The sequence below is a fragment of the Liolophura sinensis genome, chromosome 10 (assembly GCF_032854445.1).
Source record: "Liolophura sinensis isolate JHLJ2023 chromosome 10, CUHK_Ljap_v2, whole genome shotgun sequence".
Classification (NCBI taxonomy): domain Eukaryota; kingdom Metazoa; phylum Mollusca; class Polyplacophora; order Chitonida; family Chitonidae; genus Liolophura; species Liolophura sinensis.
The window spans coordinates 5,712,868-5,733,514 of record NC_088304.1 but is presented as its reverse complement, the minus strand read 5'-3'; the positions used below and the strand labels follow the sequence as shown (position 1 = coordinate 5,733,514).

The 20,647-nt window shown below is 38.5% G+C and overlaps 3 protein-coding genes across 3 annotated transcripts in view; 1 reads left to right on the top strand and 2 right to left on the bottom strand.

The window, feature by feature from the left end:
- The first annotated feature begins 321 nt into the window (after positions 1-321).
- Positions 322-9,045, top strand: LOC135476841 (uncharacterized). The gene is made up of 3 exons (XM_064756982.1): positions 322-768; positions 6,159-6,350; positions 7,174-9,045. Exons 1-3 carry the CDS (start codon positions 643-645, stop codon positions 7,462-7,464), a joined length of 609 nt encoding a protein of 202 aa, XP_064613052.1. The 5' UTR covers positions 322-642; the 3' UTR covers positions 7,465-9,045.
- Positions 9,046-14,148: 5,103 nt separating this feature from the next.
- Positions 14,149-20,647, bottom strand: part of LOC135476453 (uncharacterized) — a 6,843-nt gene continuing 344 nt past the window's right edge. The window contains exons 2-7 of the mRNA XM_064756482.1: positions 20,565-20,643; positions 17,993-18,073; positions 17,250-17,316; positions 15,799-15,914; positions 14,736-14,899; positions 14,149-14,284 (exon numbers count right to left, since the gene is read on the bottom strand). Coding sequence (XP_064612552.1) covers positions 14,149-14,284; positions 14,736-14,899; positions 15,799-15,914; positions 17,250-17,316; positions 17,993-18,073; positions 20,565-20,643 — 643 coding nt within the window. The remainder of the gene's footprint in view (positions 14,285-14,735; positions 14,900-15,798; positions 15,915-17,249; positions 17,317-17,992; positions 18,074-20,564; positions 20,644-20,647) is intronic.
- LOC135476452 (uncharacterized) overlaps positions 14,742-20,647 on the bottom strand; it is a 19,931-nt gene continuing 14,025 nt past the window's right edge. The window contains exons 7-9 of the mRNA XM_064756481.1: positions 17,250-17,346; positions 15,799-15,914; positions 14,742-14,899 (exon numbers count right to left, since the gene is read on the bottom strand). The gene's annotated coding sequence lies outside the window, so the exon portion shown is untranslated. The remainder of the gene's footprint in view (positions 14,900-15,798; positions 15,915-17,249; positions 17,347-20,647) is intronic.

The window sequence follows — 20,647 nt, the reverse complement described above, 5'->3', positions numbered from 1 at the left end:
AGTGAAACAGTCCTGGGTGTTGTTTTAACCCCTCAATTAACATACATGTTAATAAATTTTGTAAGAGGAATTTATGTTTTCAATGTTTACATAAACACAGATTGTATAATCAACATACTTTTGTGTGCATGCATGGATTTTGTATTAATTAATTATTTTGTATTATTTGGTGTATGTCTTCTGTGTGTATATCAGTATAACTGTCTTTCATAATAAACAAACTGAGCCATCAAACGTAAAAAGTTCCACAAGCTTTTGACCCTCTTTGCCAGGATCTTTGTCCAGTGACTAACCACTTAATTTCAAATAATAGAAATGGTATATTGTGGAATGTGTTGTGTTGTTTATGTGGTGACCACATGCATGTTACATGGTGATTCCTCGACTTCATTATTATCAACAAATTCATGTACAACTCTGAGTCCAAAGCTGTATGTATTTGTCTTTCATTTAATTAAATACATGTAAGTAGTAAATATATAATTGGGATATTTTTAACATTTCTTGTATAAGTTATTATTAGAATTTTCCACTGTTTGTAGATGTAATTTTTGTTGTTTTTGAAGATAAAAAGACAGAAATCGAGGGTATAACCCAATTTTGTTTTGATTACTATAATAGCAGTTTTTTTTATTTATGTAAATGCAATTTTTCTCATACAGGCGTCAGAAGAAACAGGCAGACTGTCAGCAAAGCCTTGAACGTGTGAATGCGACGCAACAGTGTGAGATTGATCGCTTAGAAAGGGAAGTGGCACGATTAGCACAGGTAAGAATTCTGGGATATCGGCGGCCATGGCCAAGTGTTTTAAGATACTGGTCTTCAAGTTGACACTTGAAATGTTCATTCAATCCCAGCGGCAGATAGGGAATAGCTGCGACTGTCCAGACACTACTGATATCAGGGTGTTAATGCCTTTGCTAAGCCATCTAGAGTGTGGCTGCTGGTGTAGTCGTACATGAAGTTACTACAGATATCAGGGTGTTAATAGCATTGTTGAGCCCATCTAGAGTGTGGCTGTTGGTGTAGTCGTACATGAAGTTACTACAGATATCAGGGTGTTAATGGCATTGCTGAGCCATCTAGAGTGTGGCTGTTGGTGTAGTCGTACATGAAGTTACTACAGATATCAGGGTGTGAATGGAATTGCTAAGCCATCCAGAGTGTGGCTGTTGGTGTAGTCGTACATGAAGTTACTACAGATATCAGGGTGTTAATGACATTGCTAAGCCATCTAGAGTGTGGCTGTTGGGGTGGTCCTACATGAAGTTACAACAGATATCAGGGTGTTAATGACATTGCTAAGCCATCTAGAGTGTGGCTGTTGGGGTGGTCCTACATGAAGTTACAACAGATATCAGGGTGTTGATGGCATTGTTGAGCCCATCTAGTGTGTGGCTGTTGGTGTAGTCCTACATGAAGTTACTACAGATATCAGGGTGTGAATGGAATTGCTGAGCCATCTAGAGTGTGGCTGTTGGTGTAGTCGTACATTAAGTTACAACAGATATCAGGGTGTGAATGGAATTGCTGAGCCATCCAGAGTGTGGCTGTTGGTGTAGTCAGTGTAATAAATAAATTAAAATTCAAGTCTGGCGTATGATAGACTTTGTGGATTTTTCTTGAAGAACATCTTACGAAATTTAAACTAAGGATAAGAATTTTGCATGAAAACAAGTCTCCATTCTAAAATATTGTATACATGTCTCATCTGTGTGCATGGCTTCTGTATATTAGTTTATTCTTTTATTCTTTTCTGTCTATGTACAAGTGTTTTTGGAACTTAATTAATTGTAATTGTAGTTTTCCATTTGTGTTTAAAAAGGGATGGTTCTTATTGTAGTCTTATTGTGTGTCATATTGTAGAATCAAAATCGACTTCTTACTCAAGTGGCAAAGACCAAAACAGATAGTAATGGAAGGTATCCGTTGCGACATGATAAAACTCCCCGGGTAAAAGTTAGTGACATTATCAACTGGTATATTCATACCATACTCCGTACAGTGAAAGTGTCGCTCTCTAAGCTCGCTTTACAAAACCGCCACAGCTAGGCCAGCTTGACCTTTGGAACCTGAGCAATACCCATACTGTAGGTTAGTTTTGGGCTTAGCCTCACCACTGGTTTCTTCGAGTAGAACTGTTTAGTCGGCATTCTTCAATAAAATTGTTTTACATGTTGGTTAGAATTATGTTGTGCATAGTTTAGATAAAGAAATGGATATGTATAAAGTATTATCAGAAACAAAGGTTGAGACACAGTTTTTGCGGTTATGACGTCACTTCCTGCCTCATTACCATGACCTCAGTGACCTTGGCGTTTTATGTACAAATTTTGCTAGTGGTGGCAGTGATGTACAGCAAATGCAGAGAGAGTGGCACAAGCGCTGTGAGGAGTATGTAATCATGCTTGACATTCAGTATTTTTTCCCTGGCAGACATTTGGCTTGTTACTTATACCAGCACACTTTAATGAAACCTGCCCCTCACCTAGAAAGACATGCACAGAGATGTACTGCATCTAAAGCACTTAACTGTCTCCTAGCTGCTTAATACGCGTTTTTATGTAAATCTTCAATTCAACATTTGATTATATATACATGTAAGTAAAGTATATTCATGAATTGTTGCTCAGCATTTTTGAATTTGACCTTGTTTTTGAAGGTCCTATAACAATAATAACAATAATATGATGTAACACGTGTAAATGTTATGTGATATTATATTAATAAATCATGTCTGTCGTCTTTGGCACTGTATTTTACTGAGGCATCACCCAAATAGGACCAAGCTTTTAAACTAAGATACTAAAAAACAAACAATAATGTTGAAACCGATGAGACCACACTGAGTTTAATGTTTACATGTAGCCATTTCCTTTTTTGTTTCAATTTTCCCTCTCTAGTATTATCAAATTTCCCTCACTGATGTTTAGTATCTTTCACTGGTGTGTGAATAGCATATTTCTGATATAGCAGCTTATTTTCCGTCTCTGATATTTGACATCATTTTTTGATATTTAGCATCTTTGTCTAATATTTAGCATCTTTCTCGCATATTTAGCACCTTATTTTCCCTCTCTGATATTTAACATCTGTCCCTTCACGAAAGCTAGTACATTATATCCCCTCTGTGATATTTACCACCTTTTGTCACGCCTGTGATCATTGTGATATTTAGCCTGTGATATGCCCTCTGTGATATTTAGCACCTTATATCCCCTCTCTGATTTTTAGTATGTGATATCCCCTGTGATAATTAGTACCTTAATCCCCTCTGTGATATTTAGTATGTGATATCCCCAGTGATATTTATCAGCGTATTCCCTCTGTGTGATATTTAGGCTGTGATAGCCCCTTTGTGATATTTAACATCTTATATTCCCCCTGTGATATGGAGCATCTTATATCCCCTCTGTGATCATGGTGATATTTAGCCCGTGATGGCCCTGTTTGTGATATTTAGCACCCTCTGTCAGTGATATGTAGCACCTTATATCCCCTCTGGGATATGTAGTACCTTATGTCCCTTCTGTGATCATGATATTTAGCCTGTGATATGTAGCACCTCATACCCTGCTGTGATATATAGCACCTTATATTCCCTCTGCAATATGTAGCCCCTTATATTCCCTCTGTGATATATAGCACCTTATATCCCCTCTGTGATATTTAGCACCTTATATCCCTTCTGTGATATTTAACACCTTATATTCCCTTGGAGATATTTAACAACTTATAAGAGAAATTTAGCCCCTTATATTCCCTCTGCGATATGTAGCCCCTTATATCCCCTCTGTGATATATAGCACCTTACATCCCCTCTGTGATATTTAGCACCTTATATCCCCTCTGTGATATTTAGCACCTTATATTCCCTTGGAGATATTTAACAACCTATATGTGAAATTTAGCCCCTTATATCCCCTCTGATATTTAGCACCTTACATCCCCTCTGTGATATTTAGCACCTTATATCCCCTCTGATATTTAGCACCTTATATCCCCTCTGTAATATTTAGCACCTTATACCTTCTCTCTAATATGTAAAACCTCATTTTCCCTGCATGGTATTTAGCTCCATTACTTGTTTAATATGTAGTATAACATGTTCACTTTATAAACTTACTTATCTGTCTGGTTTGACTGAGGTCAGAGGTATGTTATCTACCTGAAAAAGAGATCTGGGTTCTCCCAGACACTACCCAATTTCCTCCACCCAGAATCCTGACTGCTGTTATATACCATAAAAATACTTCAGTTTGACATTTCTATAAACCTTAGAATAATATATAAATAACTTACAAATAAAATAAATAATAAAAAAGGCCTCAGCATAACTCAGAACATGACAATTTTTTTTTCTTTGACAATAAACAATGCTGAATTTTCATGCAGAGTTTCACGTTAATAAGTAAATAGTGCATCCCATCATTTTGTTGTTGTTGTTGTTGTTGTGTGTGCAGGTTTACCTTCCAAACTTAACTGACGGCCAAAAGAAACTTTACACAGAGTTCAAATCAATTTATTGTGCCAAAGCAAAAAACAGGATGACTGAAGTTTAATGTATTGAAAAGACCAATGACTTTAGATATTGAAAGTCTTGAATAAGAACGGACAAAGCAGCCCTCAAATCATTTTATAATTGAACAAACAGAGCAGGGGTAGATAAATAGCCATTCCATCTTGGTTAACAATGGGCAGAGTATACAAAAAGTTGATCATTTTTAAAATCATTCAATATCAAAACCAATCAATATCGCGTTGGTCACCCCTTGCTTCAATGCATGCAAAAACTCTCCGAGGCATAGAAAAAATCAGTCATCTGATGAGATGACGTGGGATTCATTGCCATCCATTTTGGAGAGCGAACTCCAGTTCTTGTTGGTTGGCTGCAAGGTGTGGCCCTTGTCTTACTCGATGACCCATGATATCCCAAAGGTGTTCTATGGAGACATATCTGGGGAACGTGCAGGCCATGGCAAAGATGTTGACGTTGTTGGCATCCAGGAAGTTCTGCACAACTTGAACAGTATCGTATCTGGCGTTCTCATGCTGGTACAGGACACCACGTGGCTGCTGACAACAGGGCGTAGAATTTCATCCACGTAACGTTGAGCTGTTAGGTTCCCTTAGATGATGACCAGTCGTGTCCGTTCATCTCCACAAATCCCACCCCACACCATCACGCTGCCGCCACCAAATGGTACCACCACCTGGATGCATGATGCAGCCGTTCATTCATCTCTTTGACGGTAAACTCGCTGTCTGCCATCAGCTCGGAACAGGCAGAAGCGGCTTTCATCCGTGAAAACAACATGTTGCCAATCACGTCACTGCCAACGGCGTACAATTCGAACTCATCGCTACCTCTGGCGACGATGGGCTGTCAACAGCTGACAGTGAATGGTCAATAGGCCCTAATTCCATCAGCCATGAGTCTCCTGGACATGGTCTGCTGACTAACCTGGTGACCAAAGCCATTGATTGACAATGACGTCACTGTCAGGAATCGGTTCCTCAGGTCTAAGGTGCGCAGGTACCCGTCTTCTCTGGGCATCGTTACCCTAGGCCTGCCTGTCCGATGTCTGCCCTGTCTGTCTGTAACGATGCACCAAGTTTGACACAGTGACACGAGAGTAGCCGAAGGTCCTTACAATGTGGGCATGGGCGGTTCCCATGGATACCATACCCAGGGCCCACTTAGTGGGTTTTTAGTCCGTGTGCAAGTCTAGCATACTGTGCCTAACATTTTTAGACACTTATTACATGTGCAATTGCGGCCATTTATGGGTCACATGATTTTTCAACTTTCTTCGTTATCTCAAAACAAATTTGTGCGGGCGAATATGAGGCTTGTCGCGCATGGGAATATGCTTTGTACAGTGTTTTCCTACAATAATTTGGTATTAATTTTACGAAAAGGCTGGTTAAATTTAACTCAGGGAGTTGTAAAATTTCTTTTTGCCGTCAGTTTACATGATGCTACTGTTAGTGTTTCTGTTATATTCACTGTACATGTTTATATGACACCGACATGATTGTTTTGTATGTATTGTTACTTCTGTGACGGCCTAATGAGGGAGGACAGTTTATGGCAAATTGTAAATGAGTAACCTCCAGTGATTATTGTAATTCATTCAAATTTCTCCCATCTCTAGCAAATGTCCCCAGGCAGCCAGCAGGCCTCTCCGTCCCCCAATCCTCTAGCAGATGCCTACGAACAGAGGGCCAAGAATGCTGAGAAAGAGGCGGAGTTTGCTGAGAGCAGGGCCAATCGAAATGAGGTGATCTTGGCTCAGAAAATGACTGACATGAACAATCTTCAGTCCACACTTACACACCAGTCAAAGGTAATTTTGTTTTGGATGAAGATTAGATAGCTTCCCTCACCTCCGTGCCAAAGAAAAGCTGCTATTTTGTATAAAATATGTGAAGATTATTACTTTGTAGAAAAAAAATCTAAATTTAGTTTTACATAGTTCCTTTCACTGAGTTATAAAATGAAGCTCGTTAACAGACCAGTGAAAATTATATCAGTAGACAGATTGACTTTTAAATGTTTTTGTTTTAATACTTTTGGCATTCTGTTACATGTGAGACTCATCCTCTCACCTAACCCTCGTAGTATGAACCAGGTTTCAAACATTGAACGATTTATTTACCACTGTAATTCTTCCACCGTTTCTCATGTTTGCAAGAGGTTTATTCAAGCATATTCTGAAGGCAATATTCTGTGTTGACTGATAAAATTATACTTTTTGTGAAGCCCTGAAACTGGCCAATCCAACCGATGTAATTTTGTCTCCAAAATCAAAATTAAAATGAAATAATTACTGAATGTTGCTCTTTCAAATGAGAAAAGGTTGAGGAATTAAGGTAACTGTTATCGTTTAGGGTTTTCTGTGGACCATCAGATGATAGTTGTCAATATTTTAAGCTTTCTGGGCTTTTTAACCCTGAAGCATAACCATAATTCTGTTGTAATACCACATGCTTCTGAGGCCATTGTTCTGTGTAGACTGATAAAATTCTACTTTTTGTGGAGTCTTGAAATCAACATGATTAAAGTTTTGCCTCCAAAATCAATACATATAAGTGCATAAAGGTTGAGAAATATTGGTAAGCTGTATTTAAAACTTTGCTTCAAGCATCATGGTGTTGTGTGTTTAACAGGAACTCCGTCAGCTTGAAAGAGCTTACAACCAACTGAGGAATCACTCCCAGAATTTGTCACGTGTCAGCTCCCCATCACTCCACACTCGGCCTGGCTCTGCCCCCTTATTCACTGGCTCAGCCCTTTCCTTCTCTGGCCCTGCAACATCGTTCTCTAGTCTTTCCCCTTCCTTTTCTAGCCCTACCCACTCTTTTTCTGGTACCTCCCCATTAATCAATGGGCCTACCTCGTCATTTTCTGGTCGTTCGCCCACTGCTCTTAGACGCCAAGTGAGTCTGACAACGCTCTAAAATGTCACAGTGACATCATGCATCTTCAGACTGTGTGTGTAAAATTTCGAAAGCTATCAAAATATCCCTGGATCTGTTCAGTTTATTCAAAAGATCAGTCTAATTGCGTGGAAAGATCTGCCCAAATGTGCCACGGGATCTATTAAGTTGTATCAGTAAGTCTTTCCAAGTGTACCACCATATCCATTTATGTGTAGCACACAGCTATTATCTGTGGACGTTTCCAGATGTATTGCAGGATCCATTTACGTGGATCAGAGGATTTCTTCATTTGTGTCGGTGGACCTGTTCAGATGTGCCACAGGATCAGTTTTATGTAACAGACATTCATATGCCAGTCATCAACCAATAAGGATGTTCCAGGTCAATAATCGCATGGTGAATTCCCAAAACGTATCACAGGATTTACCCAAACGTCTGCGGCCTGGGATCTCTCCAAGTGTATAATAGACTCTGTCCAAATGTTCACAGGATCTTTTCAAATGTGTCACAGGATCTATTCAAATGTATTACAGGATCAATTCAAATGTGTTACAGGATCTGTCCAGTATGATATGGGATCTGTCCATTTTGTTGCATAGTTCATCTATATATTGGGTGAGCATAAAAAAATGGGCCGTACTTTGACACTCAATATCTCCAAAACCCTCTCATGTCAGCTTCTAAAAATTTACACACTCAAAAGCCATTATGTCCTAAGTATACATCCTTCACATACATCAATTTCATCCTTTAAGATTTCTGTTCATGGGACCTAAATCAAAATAGTCAAAAACACATGTTCCAGACATTTCAAAATGATGTTCTACCTTGTTTTACTTGAAATCAGTTCCTTGTCCGCCGGAGAGAAAACCATCTTGATTCAGCAAAACTTGTGCCTATCTGGCAGAAGGGTTTCTCTGACACTAGAGCCAGACAATTTTTCCAGACAACACTTGATTGACATGTCACACAGGTGCAGCGTGCACTCTACCCATGACACCTGACAAGTGATGCAATGTGAGCCACCGGAACATGCATTTTTGAGGCTATGTTTTCATTTTAACCCTGTGTACAGACTACTCAAACTATGACCTCGAGACTTGGTCAGTATATTAACAAAATCATGCTATTTGAATGTCTAAAGTTTGAAAGGCTTTGAACCAAGGATAATGGAGCAATGCAGCATCAAAGTACGGCCCATTTTTAATGTTCACCCGAAATACCAAGTGTAAGAGAAATTTATAAGTAAATTGAAATTTAAAATACCTAATATGTTTTTGCAAGCACAGCCTCTAGAAATTATATTTTATGTATATGAAAATTGTATATGTTCTGACAGAAATATGAAAATTTTACTTGAAGTTTTAGGTTTTATACCCATGTGTTATTTATTTAATATGATACTATATGTACTGTGCAGCTCTGCCTTACTTTGTAATCTGTTGTACATACATGATGCATCAACATTATCAGTGCCAGTCTGTTAAGGCATGTAGTCATAAAACTGTGCTTCAGTGATTTTGAGTGCTAATTTTGATGAAGACTGAAGCTATTGTCAAACGTACATGTGACTCAAAGTTTTGCTGATCTTGCCTTTTTTTCTCCCTTGTTTTCTTGTTTTTTTTTTTGGTCAACTTTTCAGACTTGTCAGGTTTGTGTGGTATTAATTGGTATGTATGTACAGGTAACAATATAGGTTACGATGCTGAATGAACATGTATACATTACTCACCTGACAGCATTCAGGTGTCATGTGATTTGTCAAATATCTTCACGTCATTTGTAGAATTTATCTTCAATTGCATGATTTGATACTCTGCTTTTCTGCATCCACTGTTTGGTTGAATTTTACATCTCAGTGTACAACGCACTTGGCTAATGAGAATTTTGCTTTGGCCTTGTCTGAAAAAATCAGGTTCTTTGGTTCCAAAGATTGCCGGCTCAAGACCCATCAGAGTCAGCTCTTCAGTACAGGCTTTAACGGCCAAACAGCACCATGTGAAATATGTAGGATTAATAATTATTAAATGATAAATTTATTTAAGTTACACATTTCTGCAGCAGAGCAACATGTATATAGGTCTACATGTATAAAGAAAGACTGTGATATTGTTTTTGATTATTTTCATTAATTGATCTTATAATCTATGGACAAATGGTTTTTAATTTTGTATCTTGAATTGGGTCTTTATAACCTTCATATTTTTTCTTTTGTTTCGTTGGTAAAATCTACTGAATTTTCGCAGTTAAGAAGAAGGGGTTTGTCTCCTTCATCTTTGAAGACTTAAACAATATGTAATATATTTCTTGGAGACAGCGATTAAAATTACATTCCTTAAACTATGACTTAAGCTGGTACTTACTGTCTCAAATTACTTTGAGTAAAGTTTTAATATTTACATCAGGCATGAGTAAAATAGTTATGGATTGTATAAATACTATAGTTACAGATTATTTTAATAAGTTGTTGTAGATTGCATTTATTGTAAAGTCAAGAAAAAACTGTAAAAGACTGAGTTGAATTGTTACAGATTGTATGAGTAAACTAGTTACAGATATTCAGACTCAATGTAGCTCTCATTTGTGTGGCTGTGGCTTTATATAAGAATGTTTCACAGTTACCTGGCAAAGGGCAGTGGTTTACTTTCGTCGGCATTCTTTCTTGTTTGTGCAGACCTGACATACGATGTCATTATCGTATGCAGGTAATATGTATACCCGGCAGCCTGAACTCATTGCATTGAAATGTCAGCACAAGGTGACGTCATAAAGAACGTGCCAGTGTATGAATTATGATGCAATGAACGCAATATTGCTGACAGCACCTGGAGTGCAAAATTTTTCTTGACAGCATAAGTTATTGTACAACAAATTTCAACTAAAATAACGAGAAAAAAAGAAAAAAATTTAACGATTGAAGTCAAAAGATTGCTTCGTGATTCCGATGCCAGGAACACTTAAGAGCTTAAAAGTTCTTCGCTAATATCTGGCCAGTTCTTTGCCTTAATTGTTAGTCTGTGGTCTCAGACCTCTAACTCTTTGGACTTTTGCCATGATAGTGGAGAGTATTACCTTGCCTACTAGTACAGTATCCTTTGTCACCAATCAGTGTTTTCGTCCATGATTAGGTTGTATTATTTAATATATGCATGCATACAGATACATATGACGTTTGTACATGACTGTTAAATATACTAGTTAAAGTGTACTGTATTTCACATAAAGTTTACCATTTTTCAAGTTACACATTTTGCTCGTTTTTGAAAAACTTAAGTATCATTTTATGAAAGGCGTGTATGTGCTTCTGAAGGAGCCGTTTTACATATCGAATGTTAAGTGAAATACATTATGTTGATGTTGTGTGAGTTGTATGGTAACATCAAGGGCATTGTGATCTTCTCTCATTGGATTCTACAGGAGACAGGCGATTCTGGGTTAAAGCTCACGTGTTCTTGCACACACTAATTCCGTGTATTTTCATAATTCAGTAAAGCCTTGACTTGCCATAATTTGCCTTTGATAATATCAAAAACATATGGCAGCAAATTGACATTGATTCTGTTTGCCTTGAGTTCAAAGAATAAGTCATAGCATCAAAAATATCTGTAAGTAAATATATGTGTACATGTAGTTAGTATATCATGTCTGCATTATCATGTCTGCATACCCTTGTTACCATGTACTGTAAGTGACCTAAAATTTCGTTCACAGATGTGAAAAAAAAAAAGATTTTTAAGAATTTTATTAATCTTAGAAAATCTTATTTGGAAGCTAAGATGATATCATTCAGGAAGTGTAAGTTTCAGGGCCCCAAGGGAATTATTTATAACCTGTATTTACAGCACCTCTCCAAATACACTTCTTTTGGGCGAAACTTTAGGTCAAACGCAGTATGTCCCATTATGAAGTTGATTTGTAAAGCCACTTGTAACCTGTACCATGCCTACATACTTCTATGGTGTTTCTCTTTCTGTGATGCATTTTGTTTGGAATATTCACATATATACACATGCATAAAACATTAAATATACTCGTATAATTTTATTATGTGATATTACACACATATTTGGATGAAATATAGATCTATTTTTTTGAACCATTGTATCAGTATTAAGAAGAAATTCCCTCCATGTTTTTTGTCTGTGATGCTATCTACATTGTGTATTATTAGGGTGGTTGATCTGTAGTCAGTTGTCCCCCATGAGAATAAATTCCTTTGTATATCAGAGGTTCCTCTGTGTGTCATTTTCACTCCAGCTTAAAACTTTGATTCGACCATGTTGATAAATAAAGGAACTTTCTTGCATTCTGCTGTAGGTGAAGTGTGAATATTGCCTTATATTGCAAAATGTGCAATGTGAGGCTTTTGCACAGTTGAATATAAATCTTGCTACAGATATACAATACATGTGTGGAGCTATTCGTAGTGACGTGTACAGTTTGTGACTTTATACAGGGAACTGTACAATATGTAGCTTTGCATAGTGAAGTGTACATTAAATGACTTTACACAGGGAAGTGTACGATATGTGGCTTTACACAGGGAACTGTACAATATGTGACTTTGTTTAGTGAAGTGTACAGTTTGTTACTTTACACAGGGAAGTGTACAGTATTTGATTTTACATAGGGAAGTGTACGATATGTGGCTTTACACATGGAAGTGTACAGAATGTGACTTTGTTTAGTGAAGTGTGAATACTGCCATAGGTTACAATACTAGTACGTGCAAGGCAATATTTGCAGAGAGAAGTGTAAATATTGTAAGTATTTACTTCTTCCCTACGATGTGGCCTACTGTGTTAGAAGTGGTGTGCATTACATGAGGGTCATTAAACAGTAATAGCCAGGGATGGAAATAGTGTTGGGATGTGATGTTGAATATTAGATGTGAGCCAAATCAGTTTAGTATCCTGACTTTCATTGAATAATTAAATGATAAGCCTCTCCACGCAAAGAAGATGAAGTCTGAAGATTTTCTTCGCTAAAACTTCTGAAAGAAAGTATGAATATGTGCTACAACTTTTTGAAATTTAGGGCTTGTGTATTTCTCTGTGTTGAACTGACTTATGTATTCATTTTAATGCTGTTTAACGCCACATTCAAGAATTTTTCACTTATACAATGACAGTCTGTTTCATGGGTGGAGCAACCTGGAGTGCCTTTGGCAAGTTACTGACTAACTTTCCCTCGTGTATAACGGTGCATAAAAATGTTGTCGACTGCTTACTGTTGTTTTTACCCCACAGGCAGTGAGTATGTGAGTCCACAAATTTCCTACATCACGTTTTTTAAATACCCAGTTAACACAACAGTCGGGAAGGGGGAGGGGGGTGCCTCTGTGGCCATTTCTTCCCATGGTAACACTGGCTGTCATCATATAAATGAAATATTCTTGAGTGCAGCGTAAAACACTAATCAATATATAAATAAAAAACAGTGAAAATTTTGTGTGTATGCATTAATAATTTTTATATTTATTTTAAGTATAAAAAACGGTGAGTTAAGTAAAACTTTTTAACTTGCATTTGTAAGGATACAAAACTGATAAATTAACACTGGACGTAACAAGAACACACACATTAACAACAAAATGTGAAGAACTATTCCTCAAAATACAGCCCATGCTCTGTCCTGCAGAAAATATTTAACAAATTTTAAATACACAACATAACTATTTTTCAAGATCTTCATGAACATCAAACACTTTTTCCAAGCAAAAGTTGCATGACCAGTTTTAAACATGCCTTATTTGCTTTCCTCTTTCATGCATGCCACTATAGGCATCCATGTGACAACACTATATACACAGAAATGAAAGAAAAACAAGAAATAGAATAAAACTATTGCTACAGACATATATATAATAATATACATTTACTCATGAGACTGAGATTCTAGAGTTGAATTCAATTTGATACACTTCAGTAGTTCTAGAAATGTGTACTCTAATGCCGCAATGGTAAGGTAGCACCTCTGTTAGGTACAGGTACAACAAGGGAGGTAATCTGCTCCACAATATTTGCTGTTACCATGCAATGCTTGTGAACTATCTCTCTGCAATACAAGCACAACCATGCAAAAACTGTGATGTCTTACAGAAAGAACACACTGCTTGGACTGACTTGTTCTAGGCTGTCAACATTCCCCATTCCCCCAGTTTCCCTGTGACTTTTCAAGTTTCAGTTTAACTGCACTGTTAGCAGAACTGCCATGAGACCTCCTGTTAACTCTTCCACATACCGAGGGTATACCCCACATGCCCAATGTCATGTCAACGTTTACCCATCCTTCTATTCTGCGTAAAAGCAATTATTTTGCCATTATATCATACAAAGATTGTGCAACAGACATGTTTATGATCAGACAAATGCATGTTCTGGAACGTCAGTTCAAGAATGATGTTAGCAAACTCTGGAGTAACAGTTCAGGAATGATGTTAGCAAACGAACATGAATGTTTTCTGCATGTGAGAAAGCCAGTCGGTCACATTTGTGATCAACATTTCAAGATGACGTCTTGTGACCTGTATAATCAGCTGTTACTATCAAGTTTAGCCTTCACAGTTGTGCTAAAAGTCAGTTGTACTCTATCCTCAGTGAAGCAATCACTATGACAACCAAATTATCAGTCATCTAGTCTGATTGCAGTGGGAACAAAGATGATTTGTCATGTATTGTTGTCAAGGAGACTGGGATGTGATCAGCTGATCTTTTTCAGGAGACTTTCCACTGACGGATTGACCTTAATACCGTTAAGCTTCCAGGATAACGCCCCGAAGTCTGCGCACTCAATCTTGTCTCTCTGGAATTCTGGGATGTCTTGAGTATCACCTGTGCTGTAACAGACCAATGTCAAGCACTGAAATAACATGGTTATAATCTCTGGTGGACAATGAATTTGTAGACTGTACTACCTACAGAGAATTACAGTAAGGGTTTCTCCAGCACAATTTAAAACATTTTACCCAGGAATATAAGATCTTCTTTCAGCCAAAATTGTTTCATTTTCTTTTTGCACATAGTAAAAACGTAAATCCCTTGAGTAAGTGCTATGTGAATGGATATGTTCTTAACACTAAATTCAAGATACGCTAAATTATTGATAATATTTCAAAGCACAGTGCAATTTTTTGCGAACTGTTTTCACATCCAAAAATTCCCAACACTACGATATTTCAGGTTCTTTAGCTAGGTGCAGTATATTAGTATTTGTCCAACACATCCATGACTGAGACTTGTCCAAAATATTACAACAACTAAGGAAATATTTGTTAACACAACACATACACAAAATCGGGATAGAGAATTCGCTCAGCCAGTGCAGCCATGCCGGAGAAGAGCTTGTAGTCTATTTTTGTGTCTTCGTTTATCTCCAGCCAATCACACAGCTCTTTTACTCTCTGTTTTGTTAAAGTCCCGACTAAAACTTCCCTCAAAGCTTTCTCCAATTCCTAAATGAACACAACAACATTTTATGTTTTACATTCAAACATGACACTGCTCTTTTTATGTTGAAATTCAGATTTCAAAGGTGCAGACAACTGATTAATTACATGATGCTCAGATGAAAGAGCTTGAAAAGGGGTATATATGGCGTTACATATTTATTTCGATTTTTTTTTAATGAGAAAGGCATTTGAAAATAATTTTTGTATGGTGGGTACTTCATTTACTTTCTTTTTTTTGGATTGGTGTTTAATCAAGAATATTTCACTCTGCTCTTCGCTCATGCTGGCTTCCTCTCCGGTCTGTCAGCAACCTGCGGATGGTCGTGGGCTTCCACCAGGCTCTGCCCAGTTTCCTCCCACCACAATGCTGGCCAATGTCGTATAAGTGAAATATTCTTGCCTACGGCTAAAACATAAATCACATAAATAAATAACTTATATGACGGCGGCCAGCAATACATTGGGAGCAAACTGAGTATAGCTCAGGGAAGTCCACAATCATCCGCAGGTTGCTGGCAGACCTTTCCACTTACGGCCGACAAACACTTCAGTGCCTTTTTTACAAAAGCTGTAAAAACGGATGATATCAAACGGCCATAGTAGGTGAAACTAATGTGTTTATTCATGAATGTTCCAAATTTGTATATTTAAAGCGCATTATCTCTCTCTGAACATACATTATCAACTGTAAATAAATGAATGATTGGTTTTTATAATGCCAAGCAGAATAATTTTTCAACTGAGGTGACAGCCAGGTTTATGGGTGGAGGAAACCAAAGTGCCTGGCATAAACCACTGACCTTCTTCAAGGTTAAATGTAAATGAGATCCAAAATTGATGACCTTCGGTTTTCTATTCTGAGAAATGTAACATTGGCAAGCAATACATTCCTCTACTCTAACCTTCACAGGTATGTATCCTGACTTGTCCCGGGATTTATAGAATATTTTTTGGTACAGATATTGTCGTCGTGAGGATATCACACAGTACTTTCTGATGTAATCTTGAGGACTCAAATCTGTAACAAAAATACACAAACACCATAAAATATGCCTAAAATATCAGAACATACCCCTCAAAGGCCATCTAACATGCCCTCAGAACACCATAAAAAATGTCTACAAAACATCATAATATATGCCCCCACACACCGTAAAATATGCCCACAAATGCCGTAAAATACACGTATGCCCACAAACACCATACAATTTGCCCAAAATGCCATAAAATATACCCCAAAATGCCATAATATGCCAACAAAACTCTGTAAAATATGTCCCCCAACACTATAGAACATGCCCACAGACACCAGAAAATATTCCCCCAAAATGCCATAAAATATACCCCCAAATGCCATAAAATATGCCCACAAAATTCTGTAAAATATGTCCCCCAACACTATAGGATATGCCCGCAGACAGCAGAAAATATTCCCCCAAAATGCCATAAAATATACCCCCAAATGCCATAAAATATGCCCACAAAACTCTGTAAAATATGTCCCCCAACACTATAGAATATGCCCATAGACACCAGAAAATATACCCCCAAAATGCCATAAAACATGCCCCCAAAACACCATGAAATCTCCTTTTCACATCTGAGATATGCAGAATTACTTGTATACCACCAAAATGTGGATAGAGTGGGCAATACCGTAGTGAGGAAATCTGTTGTGTATTGCTGCCACTGGCAGCATGCTTTATGGGCAAGCTGTCAACTTATTGCTCATTCATTGTAAGGGAACAAAGCCCATTTTAGCCTAGGTCAGAGTTGCTATTGCCACTCGTAGCTGTTACTTACACTGTTTTGTAAAAGATTACACCTAATGCAACAAAACTGAGGATTACCTTAAATGACTTAAAATTTCACCCACAAAAGTGCATTTTTCGAGGCAAGTAAATAATGTTCTGAAGACTGTTCCCTTCAAGCATCCACTCCATTCTTGTTAGTACATGGTAGACAGCACTCAAGCATACAAATATGTTTCTTTTGACATCACAACATCATGGTTATTTCCCTTTGTGGTGTGACATTGTTGCTTTACGGCATGTGAGGGCTAATCAGTGCACCTTAACATGGGTGGGCATATATCCATGAGTGACGATTTTATTTCTTGACATATTTATTTTTGATCGTGTAAAAGGTAAGTCGTGTTTTTCGTGGATAATTTTCCTGTTAACATGCTCTGAATTGCCTCACCGTTGCTATGTCACGGAACAAATGGATGTCAGCACGATGTCGTAAACTTCAAAAGTCCAGCAGTCTAGCATGAATGCTTTATGGAAACCCCCACTTCCACTAGCGACTGAGACTGAGATGTTTGTGGCACAACACAGCATGGTAAACTTACTTTCTAAGAGCTTCATATCCATGGGAAGCTCAAACCGGCTGGACTGCTGGGATAAAGCCAGTCTTCCCTGGGCCCAGGGATGGACACGAGATGCAGGCTGTGGGTGAGGTGGGGGGGGGGGGGGGGGGGGGGATAAGAGAGAATCATCATCAGTAAGACAATGGTTATGATAACACCTGGTAAAAGTGTATCCTTTGAAAACTGGATACAAGTACTATGATATCAAAAGTTACTGTACAGATACTTCCAGTACAAAATTAATTCTTGAATTTTTCTTTTTTTTTTAAATTAGGCCACATCAACTTATGTTGTTGTTTTACAGGCAGAATAAAGCTCAATGTCAGATGACGGTATGAAAATAACTAATTTATATATATCTAATTTGTGGAAAATGTGGATTGTCCTCGCAATATTTCCTGTTACGGACATATTTATACTATAGGATATCCTACAAAACAGGAAGATTATAAAAACATGGAGATCGAAAGGTTTCTTTGCGAGTTTTTTAATTTCTTTTTGGAATTCATAAAACACAAAAATAAGATTGGTGTGGCCCTTAATCTGGTTAAGCACGACCAGAAAATACACACATGTTCATGTATGTCGTTGATATTTGTAAACTGCTCTTGAGTTCCTTAAGATATATAACAAAAGAATGTTTGTTGCTTTTTTGTTGGTTTTGATGGTTTTCAGATAAGATACCCTAATGAGTGAGTGAATGTATTTATACGTATTGGTTTTACCTTTGATGCAGATTCATCGTTGTCAGGTGATATGTTGATGTCCATTTGTTTTTTCAGTTTCTGATCAGAATCCATTTGTTCCTGTTAATGCAAATACACCACAGGTATGCTATTATTATCTGAACACACTGATCCTATATCGGCAGCTGTACAGGTGAACTAGACTAGAGCTTAAATTACCTGCCATGACCAGAGATAGACATTAATTCTAACTGCCAGTAAATAAGATATTTGTACACTGTGTGGCCATGGTCCAAACCCCAAACATTGTGTGGCCATGGTCAAACCCCAAATATTGTGTGGCCATGGTCAAACCCCCAAACATTGTGTGGCCATAGTCAAACCCCAAACACTGCATGGTCCATGGTCAAACCCCAAACATTGTGTGGCCATGGTCAAACCCCCAAACATTATGTGGCCATGGTCAAACCCCCAAACATTGTGTGGCCATAGTCAAACCCCAAACACTGTGTGGCCATGGTCAAACCCCAAACATTGTGTGGCCATGGTCCAAACCCCCAAACATTATGTGGCCATGGTCAAACCCCAAACATTATGTGGCCATGGTCAAACCCCAAAACATTGTGTGGCCATGGTCAAACCCCAAATCATTGTATGGCCATGGCCAAACCCCAAAACACTGTGTGGCCATGGTCAAACCCCAAACATTGTGTGGCCATGGTCAAACCCCAAAACATTGTGTGGCCATGGTCAAACCGCAAAACAATTGTGTGGCCATGGTCAAACCGCAAACATTGTGGTGGCCATGGTCAAACCCACCAAACATTGTGTGGCCATGGTCAAACCCCAAACATTGTGTGGCTATGGTCAAACCCCAAACATTGTGTGGCCATGGTCAAACCCCCAAACATTGTGTGGTCATGGTCAAACCCCAAACATTGTGTGGCTATGGTCAAACCCCCAAACACTGTGTTGGCCATGGTCAAACACCTAAACATTGTGTGGCCATGGTCAAACCCCAAACATTGTAAGGCCATGGTCAAACCCCAAACATTGTGTGGGCCATGGTCAAACCCCAAAACATTGTGTGTCCATGGTCAAAACCCCAAACATTGTGTGTCCATGGTCAAACCCCAAACATTGTGTGGCCATGATCAAACCCCCAAACATTGTGTGGCCATGATCAAACCCCCAAACATTGTGTGTCCATGGTCAAACCCCAAACACTGTATGGCCATGGTCAAACCCCAAACATTGTTTAGCCATGGTCAAACCCCAAACATTGTGTGGCCATGGTCAAACCCCCAAACATTGTGTGGCTATGGTCAGACCCCAAACATTGTGTGGCCATGGTCAAACCCCAAACATTGTTTAGCCATGGTCAAACCCAAACATTGTGTGGCCATGGTAAAAACCCCCAAACATTGTGTGGCCATGATCAAACCCCCAAACATTGTGTGTCCATGGTCAAACCCTAAACATTGTGTGTCCATGGTCAAACCCCCAAACATTGTGTGGCCATGATCAAACCCCAAACATTGTGTGGCCATGATCAAACCCCCAACATTGTGTGTCCATGGTCAAACCCCAAACACTGTATGGCCATGGTCAAACCCCAAACATTGTTTAGCCATGGTCAAACCCCAAATATTGTGTGGCCATGGTCAAACCCCCAAACATTGTGTGGCTATGGTCAAACCCAAACATTGTTGTGGCCATGGTCAAACCCCCAAACATTGTTTAGCCATGGTCAAACCCAAACATTGTGTGGCCATGGTAAAACCCCCAAACATTGTGTGGCCATGATCAAACCCCCAAACATTGTGTGGCCATGATCAAACCCCCAAACATTGGGTGGCCATGGTCAAACCCCCAAACATTGTGTGGCCATGGTCAAACCCCCAAACATTGTGTGGCCATGGTCACACCCCAAACATTGTGTGCCCATGGTCAAACCCCCAAACATTGTGTGCCCATGGTCAAACCCCCAAACATTGTGTGCCCATGGTCAAACCCCCAAACATTGTGTGCCTATGGTCCAACCCCAAACATTGTGTAGCCATGGTCAAACTCCAAGAACTCATATTCCCCAAGAACAATCTTTACTTAACGTTGGTTGGTTGACATGAGCCAAAGGCTACTTCTTCCAACAAGACAACTAATGAATGGCAAGCCAAGAAAACAAATAAATCAGCTTTACAACTTCCCATTAATAAGAATATATATATGATTTATTTTACATTAAAAACCCATTTCCACTTGTGATTGAGAATGTTTGAAACAATAAAAAAAGACTAATATTAAGTTAAGATAAAATATATAAATAAAGGTCTGGGAACCAACTTCTACTGGATTATACTTCAAACCAATAGTAGTGTATAACACAATGAAACCAAATCTCCTTTGAGTGTCCTGAGAAACCAGTTGATAACCTGAGAACAGCATTACAATGAAAGGTCTACTGACCAGAAGGACTGACCTTGTAACCACATCACATGTAACCCATTTGTAACCAAATAGCACTGGTTTGTGTGAACACCTGTACGGATTCCTGACAGAAAACAGCCATCAGTATCCTTCCGTGATGACTAAGATTCCTCTGAGTACTCACCAGGAGCTCTGGGTTGATATACGGCTCGTTGGTGTTGAATATCAATGCCCGTCTACTTCGGCTCTGTTTCCTCCTCTGCCTTG